Source organism: Barbatula barbatula (assembly GCF_947034865.1).
Source record: "Barbatula barbatula genome assembly, chromosome: 21".
In the NCBI taxonomy this organism is placed as follows: domain Eukaryota; kingdom Metazoa; phylum Chordata; class Actinopteri; order Cypriniformes; family Nemacheilidae; genus Barbatula; species Barbatula barbatula.
The window spans coordinates 6,719,664-6,739,001 of NC_136784.1; the positions used below are offsets into that span (position 1 = coordinate 6,719,664).

The 19,338-nt window shown below is 38.5% G+C and overlaps 4 protein-coding genes across 14 annotated transcripts in view; 1 reads left to right on the forward strand and 3 right to left on the reverse strand.

Moving 5' to 3' along the window:
• Positions 1 to 256: 256 nt before the first annotated feature.
• On the reverse strand, positions 257 to 8,331 carry tfap2e (transcription factor AP-2 epsilon). Of its 2 annotated transcripts, none has more exons than XM_079484231.1 (7): positions 8,201 to 8,331; positions 6,082 to 6,531; positions 4,654 to 4,708; positions 2,556 to 2,787; positions 1,819 to 1,937; positions 1,378 to 1,516; positions 257 to 1,005 (listed from the first exon to the last, which is right to left on the reverse strand). In XM_079484231.1, the coding sequence occupies exons 1-7, from the start codon at positions 8,243 to 8,245 to the stop codon at positions 747 to 749; spliced, it is 1,299 nt and encodes a 432-aa protein (XP_079340357.1). In that variant the 5' UTR covers positions 8,246 to 8,331; the 3' UTR covers positions 257 to 746. The 2 variants fall into 2 exon arrangements, with proteins under 2 accessions (XP_079340357.1, XP_079340358.1); XM_079484232.1 differs by lacking the exon at positions 8,201 to 8,331 and adding an exon at positions 7,575 to 7,792 and having other exon boundaries at positions 261 to 1,005.
• A 990-nt stretch (positions 8,332 to 9,321) lies between these two features.
• ncdn (neurochondrin) lies at positions 9,322 to 13,283 on the reverse strand. 8 transcript variants are annotated; one of them, XM_079484342.1, is made up of 9 exons: positions 13,168 to 13,212; positions 12,995 to 13,062; positions 12,509 to 12,728; positions 11,968 to 12,379; positions 11,180 to 11,886; positions 10,858 to 11,102; positions 10,551 to 10,766; positions 10,096 to 10,238; positions 9,322 to 9,873 (listed from the first exon to the last, which is right to left on the reverse strand). In XM_079484342.1, the coding sequence occupies exons 3-9, from the start codon at positions 12,713 to 12,715 to the stop codon at positions 9,455 to 9,457; spliced, it is 2,349 nt and encodes a 782-aa protein (XP_079340468.1). In that variant the 5' UTR covers positions 12,716 to 12,728; positions 12,995 to 13,062; positions 13,168 to 13,212; the 3' UTR covers positions 9,322 to 9,454. The 8 variants fall into 8 exon arrangements, with proteins under 8 accessions (XP_079340468.1, XP_079340462.1, XP_079340467.1 ...); XM_079484336.1 differs by having other exon boundaries at positions 11,180 to 12,379; positions 13,168 to 13,283; XM_079484341.1 differs by lacking the exon at positions 12,995 to 13,062 and having other exon boundaries at positions 13,168 to 13,245.
• LOC306910105 (mediator of RNA polymerase II transcription subunit 30) lies at positions 13,234 to 18,787 on the forward strand. Of its 2 annotated transcripts, XM_079484346.1 has the most exons (6): positions 13,234 to 13,389; positions 13,726 to 13,760; positions 14,127 to 14,363; positions 14,978 to 15,136; positions 17,659 to 17,748; positions 18,003 to 18,787. In XM_079484346.1, the coding sequence occupies exons 3-6, from the start codon at positions 14,127 to 14,129 to the stop codon at positions 18,096 to 18,098; spliced, it is 582 nt and encodes a 193-aa protein (XP_079340472.1). In that variant the 5' UTR covers positions 13,234 to 13,389; positions 13,726 to 13,760; the 3' UTR covers positions 18,099 to 18,787. The 2 variants fall into 2 exon arrangements, with proteins under 2 accessions (XP_079340472.1, XP_079340473.1); XM_079484347.1 differs by lacking the exon at positions 13,234 to 13,389 and having other exon boundaries at positions 13,621 to 13,760; positions 14,148 to 14,363; positions 18,003 to 18,705.
• ext1c (exostoses (multiple) 1c) overlaps positions 18,715 to 19,338 on the reverse strand; it is a 40,199-nt gene continuing 39,575 nt past the window's right edge. For both annotated transcript variants that reach the window (XM_079484344.1, XM_079484345.1), the window contains one exon: positions 18,715 to 19,275. In XM_079484344.1, the coding sequence (XP_079340470.1) occupies positions 19,090 to 19,275 (186 nt within the window). In that variant the 3' untranslated portion in view covers positions 18,715 to 19,089. The remainder of the gene's footprint in view (positions 19,276 to 19,338) is intronic.

Here is a 19,338-nt window from a genome sequence, read left to right on the forward strand (position 1 = left end):
ATTTACTGTAGTAAACTAGTAAAATTATTCGATACCATAGTGTTATTGGACCTTGTCAGGGTAAATATTAAAGTATACTATTACTGCAGTTTATTCATTTACAATAATAAATAGTACAGAGTGCTGTAAAATACCACAGCATACTACAATGTACTGCACTTTACTATAGTAAATATGATTTTTTTCTGTTTAGTGCTGCTACAAACACAGAATTTGCAAACCTCACGTTTCAAAATAACGTAAATTCATATTCTTTGCATAAAGCAGTTTGTTGGTTTTGCTTTAATAATATATTACATTTACATTGCAATACATCAATAAGAATACCAATAACATTAATAATAAACAGAACATGAAGTACAAAATGACATTTTACAAATTCTCTGTTTAATACATAAATTGCCACCCCGTGCCACATGTGATTGGTTTTTGGCCCCGGTCTCCAGAGAACACAATTATCAGTTATCTCATCCCGAGGATCCAGAGGGAGTTTGTGGTCCACATGCAGTGTGTATCAAAAATTGTTGCATTTCCTGCATCTCCCAGGAGACCTCAGATTTCATCAGACACAAATGTAACCAGTCCATTTAGGCTTGCGTTTCTGTGATCTGTGTCGGCGCGAAATCTGAACCCGGCAGCAAGATACTGCGTGTAAATCAGTTGGCTGACACACACATTCATACACATAAATACACTCCTAAAAGTGAGGAAGGGCCCAGAAACAGAACTGTCTTTTTCCGATGTGTTCATTTGCGGTGCTTTATTTCTTTGTCATGGTGGCTCTTTCCACCCTCCCCTTTGTCCAGCAGTTTTAGGGCCTCTAGCAAGTAGCTCTGGAAGGCCGATAGGGCGGCGCAGATGGCGGGCGTGCCAAATCCGTGGGTGAGGAGGCTGAAGTGGGTCAGGCTGCTTTGCACCCCGGGCTCCAGGCAGGGGGTGGGGCGGCTGCCACCCAACGGCGACCTGTCCTGTGACATCAGCTCCACGAACTCTTTGCAAATCTCCCTGTAGATGTGAAAAGAGGGGTGAGAGTGTGTGTGCCAATGTGCCCTTAAATTGGGGGTTTGAATCACAAAAGTTGAATGAAGCTTCACAAATAAGTTAAACAAATTCTGTGCTGTTAAGGTGTTCTCAGTTATTTTCTGTAATATCTATTTTTGTCACACATTAAATTAAAATGAATTTCTTATTACATTGATACATTACAATTCACCATCATTCCAAACAAAGTTTTACTTATTTATTTATTTATATCAACCAGTAATATCAAAGTCTACCATAAATACTCAGGTCTAGTGAAAACTTTGTGTAGTAAACCTATTTATTTTTTAACCAAACAGTTAACCCCCCTGCAAATTAGGAATCTCTGGTACTCACTTGGTGGCCAGCAACATACTGCGTCGTGTGGGCAACTGTTCCAGATCAGTTTGTCTGCACAGATACTCTGCTGTGGCCCGGGCTGGAAACTCGGTCTCGCACACATACCCAAAGTCCCGTGCAAGATGAACCGCTTCACCTGAGAAAAAAATTTAGTCTTCAACATGCTGACTGAGACGTTGAGGTGATAATAGCCTGAACATCTGAAATTAGCTCTTTACGTTGTGTTACAATTTTTAAGTTATCACTCCCTAGGAGGTTATTGTTTCACACTCACACTCACATTAACATGTATGTTCCTTTCAGAAGTTTGCTAACCTAAGGGACTGATAATGTAGTGCATGTGCTGTGTTTGGGACAATTACAGCAGCAGCTACGAGGGTGTATGAAACCATAATAATGTGATAATATGTGTCTGGTTTTGATGAAATGTTTCAGTACCTTCCACCAGTGCCGTGAGGAGTGTAACGTTTGCTGCCTTTCTGCGTCCGGCGGGCAGGTTGAGACCGATCTTCTCCAGACGTTCTCGCAGACAGCGTCCTCCGTTTTTTGATTTGGCTCTGAGTGAGGAAAGGTGGAAAAGATGAATTCCTCAGATTCATCATTAATGTCCGTTTGTGCAACACACGTCTGGTCTTGTTCTCAAAATTGAGTCCTAATATTTAGATTCTGTTGACATTTAGTGGGGTTTAAAAGTCCACATTTTCTAAGGTTTGTCAACTTGTGTTTATTGTTTATTAATAATCACAATTGTCATGAAAAAGAAATGGTATTAAAAGGTTAGTTCATCCGAAAATGTAAATTATTTCATCATTCACCTCATGTCACCCCAAACCTGAATGACTTACTTTCTACTAAAGAACACAAAATACAATATTTTGAAGAATGTTGTATCCCCACGAAACCTTGTGGTTTGTCTTAAAATATCTTCTTTTGTGTTCCACTGAGAAAAGAATCACATACAGGTTTTGAACCAAACAAGACATTTTGGTACACCATCCCTTTAAATGAGATCCTTGCAAAACAAACGCTTTTTGGCCTTTTGAGCTCCACCATATGTAGTACCAGACATTTCTGTAATTCTTAAAAAGTACACTTTCGTCTTGTCAAAAAAGAGTGTCTTCTGTGATTACACATGCGTTATCAATGACTGTATTTTACATTCCTCCTCCATTTACCTGCGCAGGACTCCTCCAAGCAGCGAGGCATTGAGGCACTCAGGTGGGGCAAGACGTCTCTGCACCTCTCCAACCGTGACCTTGTACTTAGAGGTGGAGCTGAGGAGGGACAAACGGCCGGGGACAGAGCAGAAAACCTCTGCCGGGTTCGACACACCCCCAAGGCCCAGACCATCTTTAGTAAGGGACAGGGCTGAGACCGTGGAGCCATTTAGCTTTGACGGGAGAGGAACTATAGAAAAGAGGAGAGAGGTTTAGGTGCTAGTGCCTAAATCTCATGAGAGCAATGTCTTGTTTTTAAAGCAGTGACGATGAGATTCATAGAATTGTGCTAATTTGTGCTTTTGGAGTTGACCTGCTTTTATGAAAACTTTTTGTAGTCAAAGTCACAGTTTGGTTGTTTGCTCTCCCACAGGTTGACATCTGTTGTCTCGTAATAACAGTGTTTCATGTCGGTTTCTCACTCTTATTTTGAAATGGGTGTTGCATCTCCATGGGGAAAGACTGTATTCCATCTGTTATACATGTGCACACAACCATTTTGGTGTTTTTTCTGCTTATAATTAAAGTTTTCTGCCTCGATACAAATCTGACTTTATAATGAACTATATTGTGACAAATTTCACGATTTCCAAAACGAAAAGCGAAAAATGTGCTGTTTAGTATTTAAACGTTTTAACCTGACACTGTGAATGTGTATTTTGCTTTTTTCCAGCCATCCAATGTATTTTGTAATTAACACATAAATCTTTATTCAGACTTATAATCGTACTGTTTACGAAAGAACAGACTTCACTGGTTTTTCATTTGAGCTCAAGGATCTTTGTTACATCATCCCCAAAACCCTTCATTTGTTTTTATAAGATTGGCACGTGTGTAATCGCTTATTTTCGTATGCCACATCTGTGTGGGCTGAATGTTCAAGCGCACTTCAATAACACACACTAATCCAGTGCATGCGCGTATTAGTTGCATGGGTGTATGAATGATTTATAGTTAAGATGTGGGGGACACATAACTTCAAAAGACGGGTGATGATCACCCCACATCCCCAAAAGACAGATTTTTTATTTTAAAAGTAACGATTAGCATATCCCAAAAAGTCTAAGGAGTCGTGTTTATATTTAGTAAACAAAATTCCTGTTCAGCTTCATGGGTTTTCATGCGCGCACTGTGGCGTTTTGGAAGCGCACCCCCTCTCCCTTTCTCTTGGATTGGCACATGGTGGCATGGTGTTAGTGATTATATTATCTATATCCTTTTTGTAGAGGTAAAGCGATGTAGTATTGGCTTTCCACTCTTCGTGGGCGGTGTATGCGTATTCGCTATACGCCCTGCTGCGCTGCGCTGCGCTGAGTTGCGGTCTTTGCTAGAAGGGATGCACAATCTCGCCATAAAATTACAATAAATTACATTAGCTAATGCCTACACCTACCCCAACCCTAAACCTTACAATAAAAAAATAGTAATTTCATGGGCAAAAATCATGGGCTGTTGAAGTGCGCATGCCCAGTGGAGGTACAGCTGATGCGTCTCAAGCTCCAAGAAAACCACCGCTTATTCACGTGGGCTTTAGTTTGTTCTCTGCACGGAGATCTCTATATACCCTTGAGTACAGGATTGATTTATTCTGTTGCTTTGTAAATACGTGAGATTTCACGGTGCTCTACACAAACGGAACGCAGTTTGATTCGTGCAAAAGTAATTGGTGAAAGTGAAGACAGGGGAAGGAAAGTGCTTTCAAATTCCAATTAACTCATTTCTTGAGAAAAAATATTTTTGTTCTTTTTGCTATGTGGAAATGGTGATGCTTTGAATTCATAACTTTATTATCTGTACTCTTCCTCCCTTTGCCTGCTTCTAATCCCCCTCTTTCTCGCATATGACTCGCACAGTTCATTAACAGCAACTGCCTTAAGGGGGAAGGCAGAGGAGTTCTGCGGGATTTCGCGACTTAAAATGAAATTGCAAAGCTGAATTATTTTCTGTGTGTGTGTGTGTGTGTGCTCGGTTGAATCATTTATGTCTGAGCTCCACATACAATCATTTTCTATCTTGAGAGGTCACCTCTCTACGCATCAGAGGTACAGACTCTCACCTTTCTTGATGACAGAATGGTCCAGAATTCCCAAAGCTGATGCCTCCTCCATGCCCTGGTAAAACATAGCAAACCACTGGTTCAGTTTCTTCATCTTAACATACAGCACTGCTTATTGTTTGTCGTTTTGTTTGTCGATTTTAGTGGCTAAATAACAAGTAATTTGGACTAGAGTTTGAGGGGTATTCTATTCTGACAGAAAACATCTAGTCATGATGACCCCAAAAGAAATATTGACGGTAAATATTTATGGTATGTATTTATTTCGCTTAGACTTGTAAAGCATGTGATTGGATCACACACTGAACTACAGTGCAGATGAAGAATATTAAAATAAAAATGATCAGACACTAATCATTAAAATTGTATTTATTTATTTATTTATTCTAAAAACATTGTTTGTTATATTAACATATTTTAAAATTTTTTGCTTTGGAGAACACTTACTGCCACAGAGACCATAAGTAAGGAAATAATATAAAAATGATTACTTACTTTCAAGAGAAACGTGTTTGGATTCGTAATCTACTATTTAGGCTTGTTTTATTTAAATATGTATACATATTTTTTCAGCTTTATTTGTGACAAATTAAACAATCACAATCCCTCGTGTTGCTCCCTCGTATTATCAAAGGGAGTCGAGTTGTTTGTTGAATAATTGTCCGAGGAAACCGATTGGACGCGCTAAGTTAACTCATTCTGCACCTGCTCGAGATGCAGTTGTTTGAACATCTACTATAGCCGAAAACCAATCGAATTAAAATAAGAAAAAGCTCGGCAAATTCTTTCATTAAACCGTTTTATTTTTATTTTACACGATAGTTTCCGATAGGACCAATGTAATATATATATATATATATATATATATATATATATATATATATATATAGGCTATATATATACAGGAAGAGTACGGGGAAAATATATATACAAATATTCGATGTTATAAGTAGGCTACATTGGCAATGTTATCCACCATCGTGTGCAATAAATTCTGTTTAACACTGTAAAATGTATTATTGTATATGTAAAACTGTAAATAGGATGGCCATTGCGGCAGAAAAAAATATTTGTAATTATTTGAATCATGTATAAAACAAGGCAATAAAAATAGTATTAATATTTATTTTAATGTTTTAAGTAAAATAAATAGCCTACAGAAAGAGATTTAAGGCTATAAAATATATCTGCGGAGAGGCAAAAGCTTATGCCAACAATGTTGACGGAAAAAAAACGTCTTAATCTTTGACACACAACTTCAAAGTTATTACCCGTTCACAAACTAAAATATTCGTTTTTATACAAATAACACGGCAATGGCAAATAAGTATTTCTATTTTTTGACAGAAAGAGATTCTTGTTCATGAAAGCAAAGTGAGTGTCGATTAAAGATAAATGTATTCGTCTAAAGTATGGAATTAAACTCACTTGAATATCATCCAGACCGTGATGACCCAGTGCGTGCATTCCTAAAGGACCCTCACCCAGAGCCGCTGCTCCCTCACCCAGTCCATGATGGAGAAGCCGCGGTACGCCCGGATACTCCCTCCGCGGGTCTAAACTCAGCGCCCGGTGTGATTGTGAGAGAAGCCCCGCGTCCTCTGAGCGAGAGCGCTGAGAGTGCCACGCTGCCTGCTGGTGCTGATGGAGAGAATTGATGGAGGTATAGGGGTCCGACAAGTGCGGGTATCCGGTGTCTTGACTCTGGGTGTATGAAAGTGAAGATTGGGGGTATGGAGGTGGAAAGTAAGGCGGTTGAAAGTCGGAGGCCGGTGTGTGGCAGAGCGGTGGAGCCGAGGAATAAGCTGCCTGGTTTAGCGAGGACAGCTGAGACAGTCGCCCGCTGGGAGAAGAGCCAGACAGTCCGTCTGCACGGTCCTGTCAGTTAAAAAACACACCAGTTTTATTTACTTTTAACAACCTCAAAATGAGTTGGGCCTACTTAAAATCACAAAGGTGAGTTTTCATTACCTGTCAGCGAGAATTGAATTTCATGTGTAACATAATCAACATAATCTTATGAATTAATTTATTGCATTTATTTACCATATTCATTAACCACGTAAATGAATGTAACAATTACTGTAATATAAACTGTATTAAAACGCATTTTTTATTCATGTATTTATTTTACATAGGGTACACATTGTTTATTTGTTTGAGGGTTTCAATTAATTATTGTTAATCTATTAGCATTTTAATTTATTATAACGAAACGAATAAACATTGTACAGCCCAACAAATCCTTCAAAAAGATACAATTTAAAGACTTCTCTCTGCCAGGTGTCTTAATGCAACCCACGGTTTTGAACACATCATTACTGACAAGCTTAGACAATAGATCAAATTAAATATTGTTTTACAGGATTATAGATGACGGAAAATACACAAGCAATTTGTCTACTTATACTGCTATAATCTTATAAAATTATTTAGTGCCTCTGATATTTTTCCTAATGGTTTAAACCATTTAAGAAATCAATTTAGCAGCCTCATTCATTTCGACCAATATTTTATTTTCGGCAAAAAACACCAAAATGTATATTTGGCACAAGAAAACCGATTGACGAAATATTCTCACTTTTTATAAAACTAAATCAAACAAATCTGTCATGGCCGTATTTAACTCTTCTACAATTCAATTCTTTGTTGAAACGCAAAATAAAACGTACACTCTGTAAGACAAAGACTAGTCTGTTATCTCACTTTAGACCAATGGCAGCATGTGACATTTACAAAATGACACTTTTGTGCTTTCATATAACATACAAACTTAGCATTGACCCGGGTTGCACTTATACCATGAAATGTTTAATGTCACGCATCTTTGCGCTTTCAAACACTGACCACATATCACATGACCGCGATGTCAATAAGGAATTGAATCAAATAGACCAACTTTGCACCAATATTTAACTCACCATGGTCGAGTAGGTGTGAATCAACATCTGGAATAAGGTTCCCAGCTCTAATACGCCTTCTGCACTTTGAATTACAGCCTCCTTAAAATCTATCAGTCAACTAAAACCTCAAGTTCTCTCATAGATGTGTTTGATCCATTAACTAGACATCCGAAAGTCCCGTGACTGTATAAGGGAATGTAGGCTACTTCGCTCTGTATGGAGCTCTGTATCGGAGTGGTCCCGTTTATCGCACCCGAGCGCTCTTATAGCGCTAGGTGTGGGGGGAGGGAGGGGTCGGGTGTAGACCACCTTAAAGGGACATTAATTAATTCCTTTAAATTAATTAATTCACTTAATTTAGTTGAAAAATTACTTCCAGCGAGCCGTATTATTACCCCCCCCCCCCTTCCTCGTTGCAACCATTTGATGGTTTAGCTTACTGAACTTTATTGATAATTTAAATATTTTCATCTAAAAAATACAATGTTAATAAAGGCTGTATTTCCTACGTTTTGTCAGCAAGTGCGAATATAAAATGAATCGCTACAGCAGCGAACTGCGATACTTAAGTTAAATGAATACACTAAGATCATTACAAAAATAAAGCCAATAAAACTAATAATACAACGAAACCACAAGCGTACCTGTAAGCAGTAAGGTTCTGTCTTGCTCCTTGATTTCCACAACATGTTGTTTGGATGAAATTGTTGTCTTCTGTTGAATTCAACGGACAGGAGAGAAGAGAGTGTGTGTGCTTCCAGCTGAACGGTGAGGGAGGTATGAGAGAGACACGGGAGTTATATTGACAAAAAGAGTTGAGGAGAGAGAAAGAGAGAGATGTGCTTGATGGGCGGAGGATAAACTGATGGATAGGCTACGAGGGAGACAAAACAAACGGGGGCAAACGAGGTCCCGAAAGTTTAGAGGCAAACAAAGGCCATCCCAAAATCAGCATTTGTGATTCATTAAAAAGAGTAAATACTTTTGTGTTAATAACAACACATTGTGTGTTTAACCTACTTTTATTTAACTTTGTGTTGTCCCCTATTTAGGACACCAAAATCCCTACAAAATTACTCATAGTGTTAAAAAACACACTAAATGCTGGAAAAACACAAAAATGTGTTGTTATTTAACTCATTCGTGGTAAAAAAATGTAACAAGGCTAGCCTACTATAATTTTATTGATCTATTTAACCATGGTACAAACAATACAATTTGTGATCATGTAGTGAAGCGCACTCATATCACGGCACTTTTTCTCCATGTTGATGGATTAAGCATAGCCCATGTATCGGAAGTGTTTAACAAAACGGAAGTTGGTTTACCATTGCTTTTAGCATACTTTGTTTATAGGCGAGGTTCAGTTAAATGAATATAGGCCTACACGATATGCTTTAAGTGTTAACAAAATGTTATACATTTTATTTGCATACAACTATATGTATTTTTTTAGTAGTTTAGTAGTAGAAGTTTAGAGTTCAAACACATTTTATTTAGAGCTAACTAATGCACATAGCCTATAAAGAATTTGGTGATCCTGTCAATGGAATTATACCGGCTTGATTATCAATTTGTTGTAAGGACTCCACCTAGTGGACATACTAACACAAGACAGGTCGAAGATGCATTTTCATTTACATGCATTAAATATACTTAAGTTCTAATTTAAAACGACTTTTCAATGTAAGAAGCATTTATCAAAGTTCTCTTTTGAACATTGAAACACTTGTAGAGAAATATATTTTAAAAAGAAATAAATCAGTTCAAAAGCAAAAATATTTTTATTTCATGTTCTGATTCAGAGTGCATGTATTACAAATGTTTTTTGTGTGTTTAATGGCCAACAGACAACACAGTAAGTGCTGCATCAGTATTTAAATACACGCTACGCTAGGCTACCCCCTCAATACTTTGCTAAGCTGTGGCATACACTGAAGAGATCCGCAGCTTTGACTCTTAACCAACACACTGATGTCTTTGAGACACAAAGGGCATTGCTTGGCAATGGCACACAAAACCTCCTCTAGGGCATCCTGAGAATGTTGGTCTGGGAGTTTTCCACTGGATCCTAGCAGGGTGAAGATGTTTTGCAGCCATTTTTCCTCTCTGATCAGGCTGGTTATCCAAGACTTGGCCCTTACACAACCACCCAGAGCCTGCAAACTGAGCCTCCAGAGTTCTCCAGCCTCCTCCCAGTTTTCCAACCAGAGAGCGCTGATCTGTGCGGTGTTAGAGGCCGATTCTGACTGTACAGCACTCAGGAGAAATGACAGAACCGAAGAGTAGAAACGCCGCTGACCGGGATCTACAGATTCTACAAAAGTTTGTAAAACCAGCATTAAGAAAGCAACAATAAACAAAAATATTCAGAATAAAGTCAGCATGACCCCATTTACATTTACCTGCTAACCTAAAAACTCTTTGTTACTCATATTTAAGAAGGGTGAATAAAGTATGAAATAGTACATCCTACTTCTTTAAGCTGATTTATGCAAATAATATACACCAAATCACGGTTTCAGGAAAATGGCTTTACCTGTTGAAGCTGGTTTCAGTCTACCAATCATAAGACCCAACGTGGAACAGTTAGCAGCCAGGACCAAGAGGCGTGGCTTATGAAGAAGAACAGGCAGTGCCTCACTGAGCATGGTCTCCAGAGCGAGAAAACAAGGATCACTCCTGAGAGAACACCATGAAACGGAGCATCAAGCTATTTGTCTGCAAGTCTAAATGCTGTTTAAAACCTATATATGATTCATTCTTCTCTAAAACACAAAATAAGATATTTTGAGAAATTCTCAAGTGGGTCTTGTGAGCATACAATAGAAGTAAATGGGCAAGTGTTGTTTGGTTGCATTCATCAAAATATCTTCTTTTGTGTCCCGCAGAAGAAAGAAGTCGTGCAGTTTTGAAATAACACGAGTAAATCATAAACAATTTCACTTTAGGATGAAGTTACCCTTTAACAGTTCACATTTAAATTGTGCATACCTGACTCGTTCTGGCTCAGTGATGGCAAAATTGAGTAAAGCAGAGCACACCGTTTCCAGTCCAGGGTCTCGAGTCACAGTTTTCCCACTTTGACCTCTCAAAGACCCCCAGCCCTTGCTCAGAAAATCTACTAGCAAGGCTGGAGTATCCAGGGAAAGAAGAACTCGTCTTGGTTTATCTTCAGCAGACAGATGACACAAAGCTGGGAGTAGATATCTGAATCATAGGAAAAAAGTTTTGTACGGTAAAATACACAACATACTTCAAACAGTTACAAAACAGTTATTAAGAAAAAATATTGTTTTACCGCAGAGCGGCATCTTTGGTCCACATCCCATCTTGTGAATTGTTGTTGATGGATATTTTGGACATACAATCAGTAAGCCCCTTTCCTTTTCGCCCTCCCTTAAAATGACTTTTAGAATAGCCAATGAGAAAAGGCAGAAGGTCGATGACATCCTCTTTAAGGCATGATGTTTCTTCAGCAAGCCAAGCACAGAGTGAGCGGAAAGTGGCGAACAGAAACAGATCATCAAAGTGGGCCTGATCCACCTAAATTACACATTTAAAAGTATTAATGATTTTACAAAGCGTCACGTACATTTATATATTTATTATTAATGTAGTACCTTATCCACACTAATCTGTTTAAGATAGTAAATAACAGCCGAGAAAGCCTCTTCCAAAACCCCCAAGACCTGCCTGCTCTGCTGAAGACTCAACCCAGTGATGGCTGTCTGTAACTGGGCAGGATTTGAGACTACCACTTGGCTGCAGGCTTGCTCCATAGCAGCCTCCATGATACGATAGCAGGCAGTGAGGGTGTGCTGCTCCTGAGGGGACATTTTTGTTCCAGGCAGCTCTTCCAGACCCATCCTCACTTCCACGCACGCCCGGTTTACCAGCAGGCAGCACAATTTTGGAGGTCCCACAGACTCCCAGCCGTACAGATCCAATAGGCAAGCAGACAATACCAATACAAGACCTAAATGCTCTTTGCTAAGCTTGCCCTGAATCAAGGGTCGCAGGGGAGTCCATAGATTACCCACAATCTCTTTAAGCTCATCGTTTACAGACTCGCCCCCTGGTGGAGGAAGGAACTGTGGTATTTGAGAGCACATCTCTAATCTGTCTTGATCTGGGATCCTGCCGAAGTTCTGGGAGACAGTACCCAAAAGTGAGAGAAGATCAGAGGTGTACTTAGTCCAAGCCCGGGGTCCAACGCTGGAGGACAAGATGTGCCCAAGCAGTGGAAGTCCTTTTTCTTGGCTGAGAGTCTGTTTTTTCAGGACAGCTCTACATAGAGATGGAACCGCACCGCGGGAAAACAGCTGCTCTGGACCTTGTGGTAAAGCACACACAGCGTTGATAACCAGGTAGCTGTCATATGCCAAAGCCTCATCCAGTTTAGTCCCACCTGCCTGACCTGGTTCATCTCTGTTGCTTGAGGGGTCTGGGCATGTTTTTTCATCCGATGATGTGATCTCGCTTGTCGGAGAATCATTGATATTTTCATCTCCATCATTGGTTTTCGTATTCTGAGAACTAGAGTTATTCTCAGCTGTCCAGTTGGGTCCGTTCTCCAGTATGCTCAGAAGCAAAGGGACTGTGCTAAGGAGTTGGGGATGAGCAGCCATGTTTGCATCTGTACTGAGGGCGGCAAGCAGGGCAGTACCCAGAGAGATCAATTCCTGTGGGGGCAACCCAGAGCTCTCCCCACCCCTGAATGCTGTCACCAGGAGGCGTGCGGGAAGATTCAAACCTACTGCCTCAAAAATGCGATGCAGAGTCCCGTTATCCAGCTGGCCTGCTGGGCACAGCCTTGTGATCTGCAAGAGATGCAAATTTACATATTATGCATTAGAATTGTGTATATTGATCAGATTATTTTCACTTAATCTAGAACATAACGTTTGGTGGAATAATGTAGAAAATTAGGAGGTTAAGCTACAGTTTACCAGGAGCAGTGCTGCTAAAACGTGGCTGTCATTCTTGGCATTAGTGAGAGCGTGCAGACAGCGCTCAAGGACTTCCTTTTGAGATCCTGACAGGCCACATGAATCAGGTGCAGAACCGGGACCTTCTGCTCCATTTGGCTCATTTTTGGGTGGATGCTGGTGGTAAGAGGCTTCCTCTGGGTTGACATGACAACCATTCTCTGCCATCTCCAGTGACAACCTATAAACATCCAATATTCAACAATGCTTTTAATAACTAGCAAGTTAAAGGTACAAATTCATTCTCAGGATGCGCAACGTTTACATTTGACACCATACATTTAAATATAACGTTACGTATCCCCAAAAACATAAGGTAACGTCTTCTCACAATGTGAGAGTCAGTTTAAAGTGAGACATTCCAAAACGAGAATAGTATACAAAATGGAATAAACAGGTTTAATATGTTACATCATCTTAAATCGCATCGATGTAAAAGAGACTTACTTCACAGTGAACGAAAGCCTTCTTTTGTAGTATTATAAAGAAACGAATCTGTTAACGTTAACTCAAATCTAAATCATTAAAGACATTTTCAAAACACATAAATGTTATAAGGGTTTCAACTTACTGTACAATAAAACAAACGTACAAATATGCACAATACACAGTAAACAAACCTGATAATCGAATAATGCCTTTCTGTGCATCCACGTTGAATGTACGTAGACTACAAATCTCGCGATACCTTCAAGCCTTCAACACCGGAGGTGTACGTTTTAAAATAAAAGTCCACGCGGTCGCGTTTTCATTGTGTACATTATATACATTTTTTGATATTTAATGTTAAATTTGAATTTAATCTACGGTTGCTAGAGCAACCACGCCACAAAAACGCAAATGTAAAATTGAATTCAGGAGAAATGGAATATTTTGCCATTTTGTCCCAATTTGCCTGAATCAACCCTATACATTCATGGACGTTATTATTACTACAAAATTATTTAAAAAATGTTAATACCTATTTATGCATTGCTACTTGCGGAGGTTAGTCAATATGCGATCCGGCACATCCTAAATAATGAGAGATTTCTTTCGGTGACATTAAACCTGGAAAGTGGAAGACAGGAAATGACGAAACAAGTGATGGATAGTGAAGCTCTGTTTGAAACAGAAAGCGAGCGGGGTGGTGAAGTATCGTGATTTTGACGTGTTTACTGTTTTCTTCTGGAATACAGCTACTTGAAGGCCAGGATCAACATCATTTAGCACAGTTAAGTATCTACATTGAGTTATTCGTAAATACAGTGCTCTTAATATGAAGGGCAGAAGTGAAAAGCGCCGTTCAGTCATCCTAATTCATTCAGTCTGATGTGTTAACGTTGGATGTCTGAAAATGTTCAGTAGCACTTAATAAATAAAGTCTACTCGCTTTCTCTTAAATGCCCATTTTCCAGGTGTTTTAACTTCACTTATAAAAACATTTATTTCAGGCAAACATGCAAATCTGAAAAACACATTTTTGAAAGTCAAACACATGTTATTGTAGTGTAAACTGTCAAACATCGTGTTTCTCAGTGAAACCAAACACAGAAGCACAGAGTTATTTTGTACTTGAATTATGTTTTTCTGCTTTAAGATGTCTGCTACGATCCCTCAGAAGGGACTGGGTCCAGGTATGCCTGTTATGCCCACTCAGCAGCAGCAAGTGCAGGGACACATGGCTTCTGGGTTAGGACCTGCCCAGCCTGGCATGGCTCCCCAAAATACCCTGCGGGAAATCTCTCCAGTTTATTTGTGTCGCATTGGTCAGGAGACCGTCCAAGACATCGTCACACGAACAATGGAAATCTTCCAGATCACACGGCTAACTCAGGTGGGTTTAATTTTTTCTGAATGTGAGACGTGGGGCATCTGTACTCGCCCTCCAGTGCCAGTCCTCCAGCAGACTGGATGTGGTTTTTGCATGATGTTTTGATTCTCGTCCTTGTTCCTTCATGAAATTATGGAATGACCGAGATATCACATAGTGTCCTGGATAAAATTACATTCCAGAGGCATGTTTTCCAGAAGGCCTGATTCCGTTAACAGTAGTTCTGCCACACCCACCTCCTTGAAAACCTTTTTTTATAATAAAAATCATTCAGCAAAATTCCAAGAGAAAAGTTGTTTGTCTTTTTATGTTTTCAATCGTGTGTATGTACCAACATTTTTATAATGCATTTACGTTATCCTTTAAAATATAGGTTCAATAATTCTGTTTATCATTTTTCCCACATTTTAGAATATTAGTTAACACATCAAAACTATAGAGTGACACAGCAATTATGTTTAAAATGTAACATAAATAAAACCGTATCATATCATAGCATCTTCAAAGTAGTAGTACTTATGACAATAACTTGTGAGATTATTATAATTATATATATAAATTTGACAAGGCATACTTAAGTTGATATTTATTTCTGAATAATGTGCTTTATCCTCTAGCTACCAAATGGTGTGACACAAAGCCAGGCAGCGTATCAGGACCGCTTTGGAAAGCTGCAGGAGCACCTGCGGCAGCTTGCGCTTCTCTTCCGTAAACTGCGTCTGTTGTATGAGCGCTGTGTAGAGATGACAACTGACCTGCAGGAATCTCCAACAGAAGTGAGTGTTCACCATCTGTCTTTATAAAACACTGTATATACAGGTGCCCACTACTTATAACCCACTGCTCCGGGTGTACATGTGTTCACTTTTTAGCTTTTAGTATGAATATGTTAGCATCCAAAACATTGACAATATTCATATTAAGAAGGTCTATAAAATGATAGTTTCAAGTTTACTCATAGCACACAATCAAGGGTTAAATTAATCTATGTGAACCTTTATTACGTGAGATATATTAAAACATTATAATAACACTGAGTTTTACATTATATCAGTTTTGCAAGATTAAATTAGCTTGCTCTGGTGAACATTCATTTTCAAGCACATGATGTTTTCAAGCTATCATAGCCCTGCTTCTTTAAATATTCTCATATACACAGTAATTTTTGTATTTTTCACGTATCTTTTTCAAAAGTTTTAGCTGATAATATATATAAAATATCAGACAGATGTTGATAACCCACACACAGAACAAGGCGTAGCGCAGCCAACCACCAAACAAATCTTCAGGAAACATGCAAAATAAAAATAACAACCAGAACATGATAAAGTGATTCTGAAAGTGTTTGCAGAAACTTGTTAACAGCTTATTCATATTTAAAAAAGGAAGGATACCCTATTGTATTTTTAAGATGTTAAGTATTACTGTAAATCTAAAAATTCTAAATATTATTTTGAATTTGTTACTACTCAACAATGCATTTCAACTAAAGACAATTCATGACATGTGAAATGACACGATTATTTACAGTAGTATAATAACAAGAAATATGTACTGCTTACGAAACATCTCATGTGGTGTCATCTTTGCAAAATAAAGCTGAAAAACAGAATTTAGAAACAGATTAATTGTACTAAAAGTTACTTGCATCCTATTTACAGATTTTTTGGCTGCAATGTTTAATACCAACAGTACTAACCAGTGTGATCCAACAGCAGTAAGGTCTTCTTCTGTTATGGTGCAAGCTATGATTGGGTGCGTTTACATTGCCCAGGCAATATAACACCCTAAGAGACTTTCAGAAGCCTCAATGTTGTTATAAATGGCACTTTTAAAATACTTGTGGTAGGAGCTATAAAGAAAAAAATAACTTCCTCGTAGCAATTTGAAGTATTTAGTTTTAAGTTAAAGTTGCTGCTATAATTCAATGTACTACTTTCTAACCAGAATAAAGTAAACACTTTCAATACATTTACGGATCGCTTACTTCCATATTAAAATACAGTATCTCACATTTTAGTAAATATTTTATTATATCTTTTCATGTGACAGCACTGCAGAAATTAGACTTTGCTTTAATGTAAAGTAGTGAGTGTACAGCTTGTAAAACAGTGTACATTTTTTTGTCCCCCCCAAATAACTTAACACTCAGCCATAAATGTCTTAACCATTGGCCACAAAAGTGAGCCCGACAGCCATGCAGATCAATTTGACCAAGTATGGTCTGAGCACTGACAGGCTGACCCCCCACCCCTTCAACCTCTGCAGCAATGCTGGCAGCACTCATACGTCTTTTTCCCAAAGACAACATCTGGATAAGAATCTGAGAATGTGCTCTCAACTTATTTGGTCGACCATGGCGAGGCCTCTCCTGTTAAACCACAGTTTCAGGGTCTTGGCAATCTTCTTATAGCCTAGGCCATCTTTATGTAGAGAAACAATTCTTTTTTTCAGATGCTCGGAGAGTTATTTGCCATGAGGTGCCATCTCGAACTTCCAGTGACAAGTCTGATAACATCAAAGTTAACACACATCAGACCTTGTAACACTAAAGAATCACATTACTACGGGTATAACAGAAGAAGAATAACATTACAGTTATTTGGAGGAGACAGTAAATTTAGACGGTTAAACAAGCTGTACACTCACTACTTTACACTGTAGGAAAGTCTAATTTCTTCAGTATTGTCACATGAAAATATATAATAAAATATTTACAAAAATGTGAGGCGTGTACTCACTTCTGTGACATACTGTATACTATATTTTATACAACATAGATGGTCAAGTATGAATAGACTGGTGACTAAAATTATCCCTCCCTCAGCCTACGCACGAGCACCACTCTTCTGAACAACGGTAACAACTTAATTTAAAAAAATAAAAATACCAAAACAATTATAAATCTCAAAAATAAATCTTTCTTTTAACTGAAATACACTTAAAATGACAGTTAATCTGATATATAGCATGTTAGGAACTACTTCCAAGTTAAGTTATATCTACAAAAAAATATTTATGTATGTTTTTGTTAAAAACAGGAACATAATTATAGGAAGTATATTTTAATAATTTATTTTCATAAAATCTACTAAAGAACATAATCATTATTTTCCGTGTCTTGAAGCACACATCTGGTAAATAAATATAAATTTATTTCCTGCATTTTTACAACCTCAATTCAGGATTTTTAGGGAATGGGCACTTTTTAGAGATTTAGATGTCCACTTCAAAGGGTTGTTCTAATTACATTTTCATGATTATATTGTGTGTTCCTTTCCCGTTTGCATTCTTTTAGCTGGTTCCTTATGTAGGGGAGGAGACGGCACCTGTGAGGGTAGAGCCATGTAGTCCAGCGGTTATCCAGGAAAGACAAGAAGTTCTAGAGGTTTGTTTCATATATTATTGTTACTAGTATGATAACATTACATACAAAAAAATTACTGTAAATATTACTTCGCATAAATATTCTGGCTGGAGGCTAATCCATCTTCAGGAAAAAGCTATAAAGGTGGATGTGCATCTCCCTAAATACAGTGTTCGTGTTATCTGTATTGCCAACATATTGGACTGTTATAAATGTATTTTAGTTCCATCATGACTGCACTTTTGATTAAGAACATAACATTCTTGGTTTAACAGAAAGTCAGGCAGAAAAACCAAGAGATGAAAGTGCTAATGGACCAAATGAGGAACTTACTCTGGGACGTCAACGCCATGCTCACAATGAGAAAATGACAACGCTCTCTAGTACACATCTGACCGGCTTGTGTCAAACCTCATCCACAACTTTCAAAGCAATTCGGGTGCTCTTGCAAATAATATAGCTGACTGTCTTTCATCTATTGATTGTGTTAATGTCACATTTTATCTTGACAAACAAGATAAGACTTCTCCTTTACAGTATTTATTACCAATGCTGATTTTCAGCAAACGGCAAGTAATGTGAATGATATACATAAGCTAGTCATTTTGTTGCTTGATCTTTTTGTTGCATGTTACACTTGTGGTTCTCAGGTTTTCAGTGTGGAATTGACTAATGACTAAATGTAGATCTGAGCTCTGGATTACACACTCAATCTCTTAAAAATATTCAAATTAACGGTTGGTTTTATATGGAAAGTTTCTTTTGTTGCTTGACTCAATGCATTTTATACAAAATAAAAAAAGAAACAACTATGGCGACACTTGTCATTTCTCAAAAAGAAATGGTTGATCAGGATCTGTCAATAAATACATGGCCTTGGTAGATGCGCAAACAGGTTACACTTGTTTCTAAAACAAGCAGGATTGAAGCAGTAGTCTGTCAGTAACCTTCTAAATTAAAGTATTTATCAAATAACCCAGACAGTTTGCATTTCAGAATTATTTTATTGGTCATGTAATTTACAGTTCATGTGATCAATATGATGTTTGCCAACACTGTCATGTGTTAGTTGATATCACCGTCAGCATCATGCTACAAACTCTTCCCCAATGAAACGGCAGCAGGAATGACGGTTTTCACCCATCCCTGAAGCTGTCAGTCATAGAGAACCATAATATATGTATATCTCTCTCCCGTCCTCTGATTGGCCACCACAAGCGTAGCTGGGAGGCCACTACAAAAGCCAGAAGCTGTAGTCATGTGGCTCTTTGTGGACAGAAAGAAACAGATCTCTCCATCAGTGTCTGTATCAGTCTGTGACCCGTCTCTGGTCTCATCTGGCTGTCGAGCTGTCAGCTTGGCTCAGACGCGCTCCAGGTCTTTGTACTTCTTGCGGAAAACAGACACATGGTCCTTGAAGAGTACAGGGTCCAGGCGAAATTGCGAGTGCACTAGAGGCATATAACCGAACCAGCTTGCAAAGGTGTTAACACACTCTTGCCTCTGGGTAAAGTGCTCCGGGTTCGCCCAAGGGGCCATCTTGGAGCCCTAAGATGAAACGGAAAACAAGAAAATACATCACCGTGACATGCTGTGAAAGCACCTTTAAAC

Coding starts and splice junctions, on each gene's coding strand:
- tfap2e (XM_079484231.1), bottom strand. CDS start 8,245: ATGTTGTGGAAATCAAGGAGCAAGACAGAACCTTACTGCTTACAG. Junction 6,532..8,200: donor CAGAACCTTACTGCTTACAG/GTACGCTTGTGG, acceptor TTTAACTGACAG/GACCGTGCAGACGGACTGTC. Junction 1,006..1,377: donor AGTATGTTGCTGGCCACCAA/GTGAGTACCAGA, acceptor TCACATCTACAG/GGAGATTTGCAAAGAGTTCG.
- ncdn (XM_079484337.1), bottom strand. CDS start 12,715: ATGGCAGAGAATGGTTGTCATGTCAACCCAGAGGAAGCCTCTTACCAC. Junction 10,767..10,857: donor ACCAAAGATGCCGCTCTGCG/GTAAAACAATAT, acceptor CCTATGATTCAG/ATATCTACTCCCAGCTTTGT. Junction 10,239..10,550: donor ACTGAGCCAGAACGAGTCAG/GTATGCACAATT, acceptor GTGTTCTCTCAG/GAGTGATCCTTGTTTTCTCG.
- LOC306910105 (XM_079484346.1), top strand. CDS start 14,127: ATGTCTGCTACGATCCCTCAGAAGGGACTGGGTCCAGGTATGCCTGTT. Junction 14,364..14,977: donor AGATCACACGGCTAACTCAG/GTGGGTTTAATT, acceptor TTTATCCTCTAG/CTACCAAATGGTGTGACACA. Junction 15,137..17,658: donor TGCAGGAATCTCCAACAGAA/GTGAGTGTTCAC, acceptor GCATTCTTTTAG/CTGGTTCCTTATGTAGGGGA.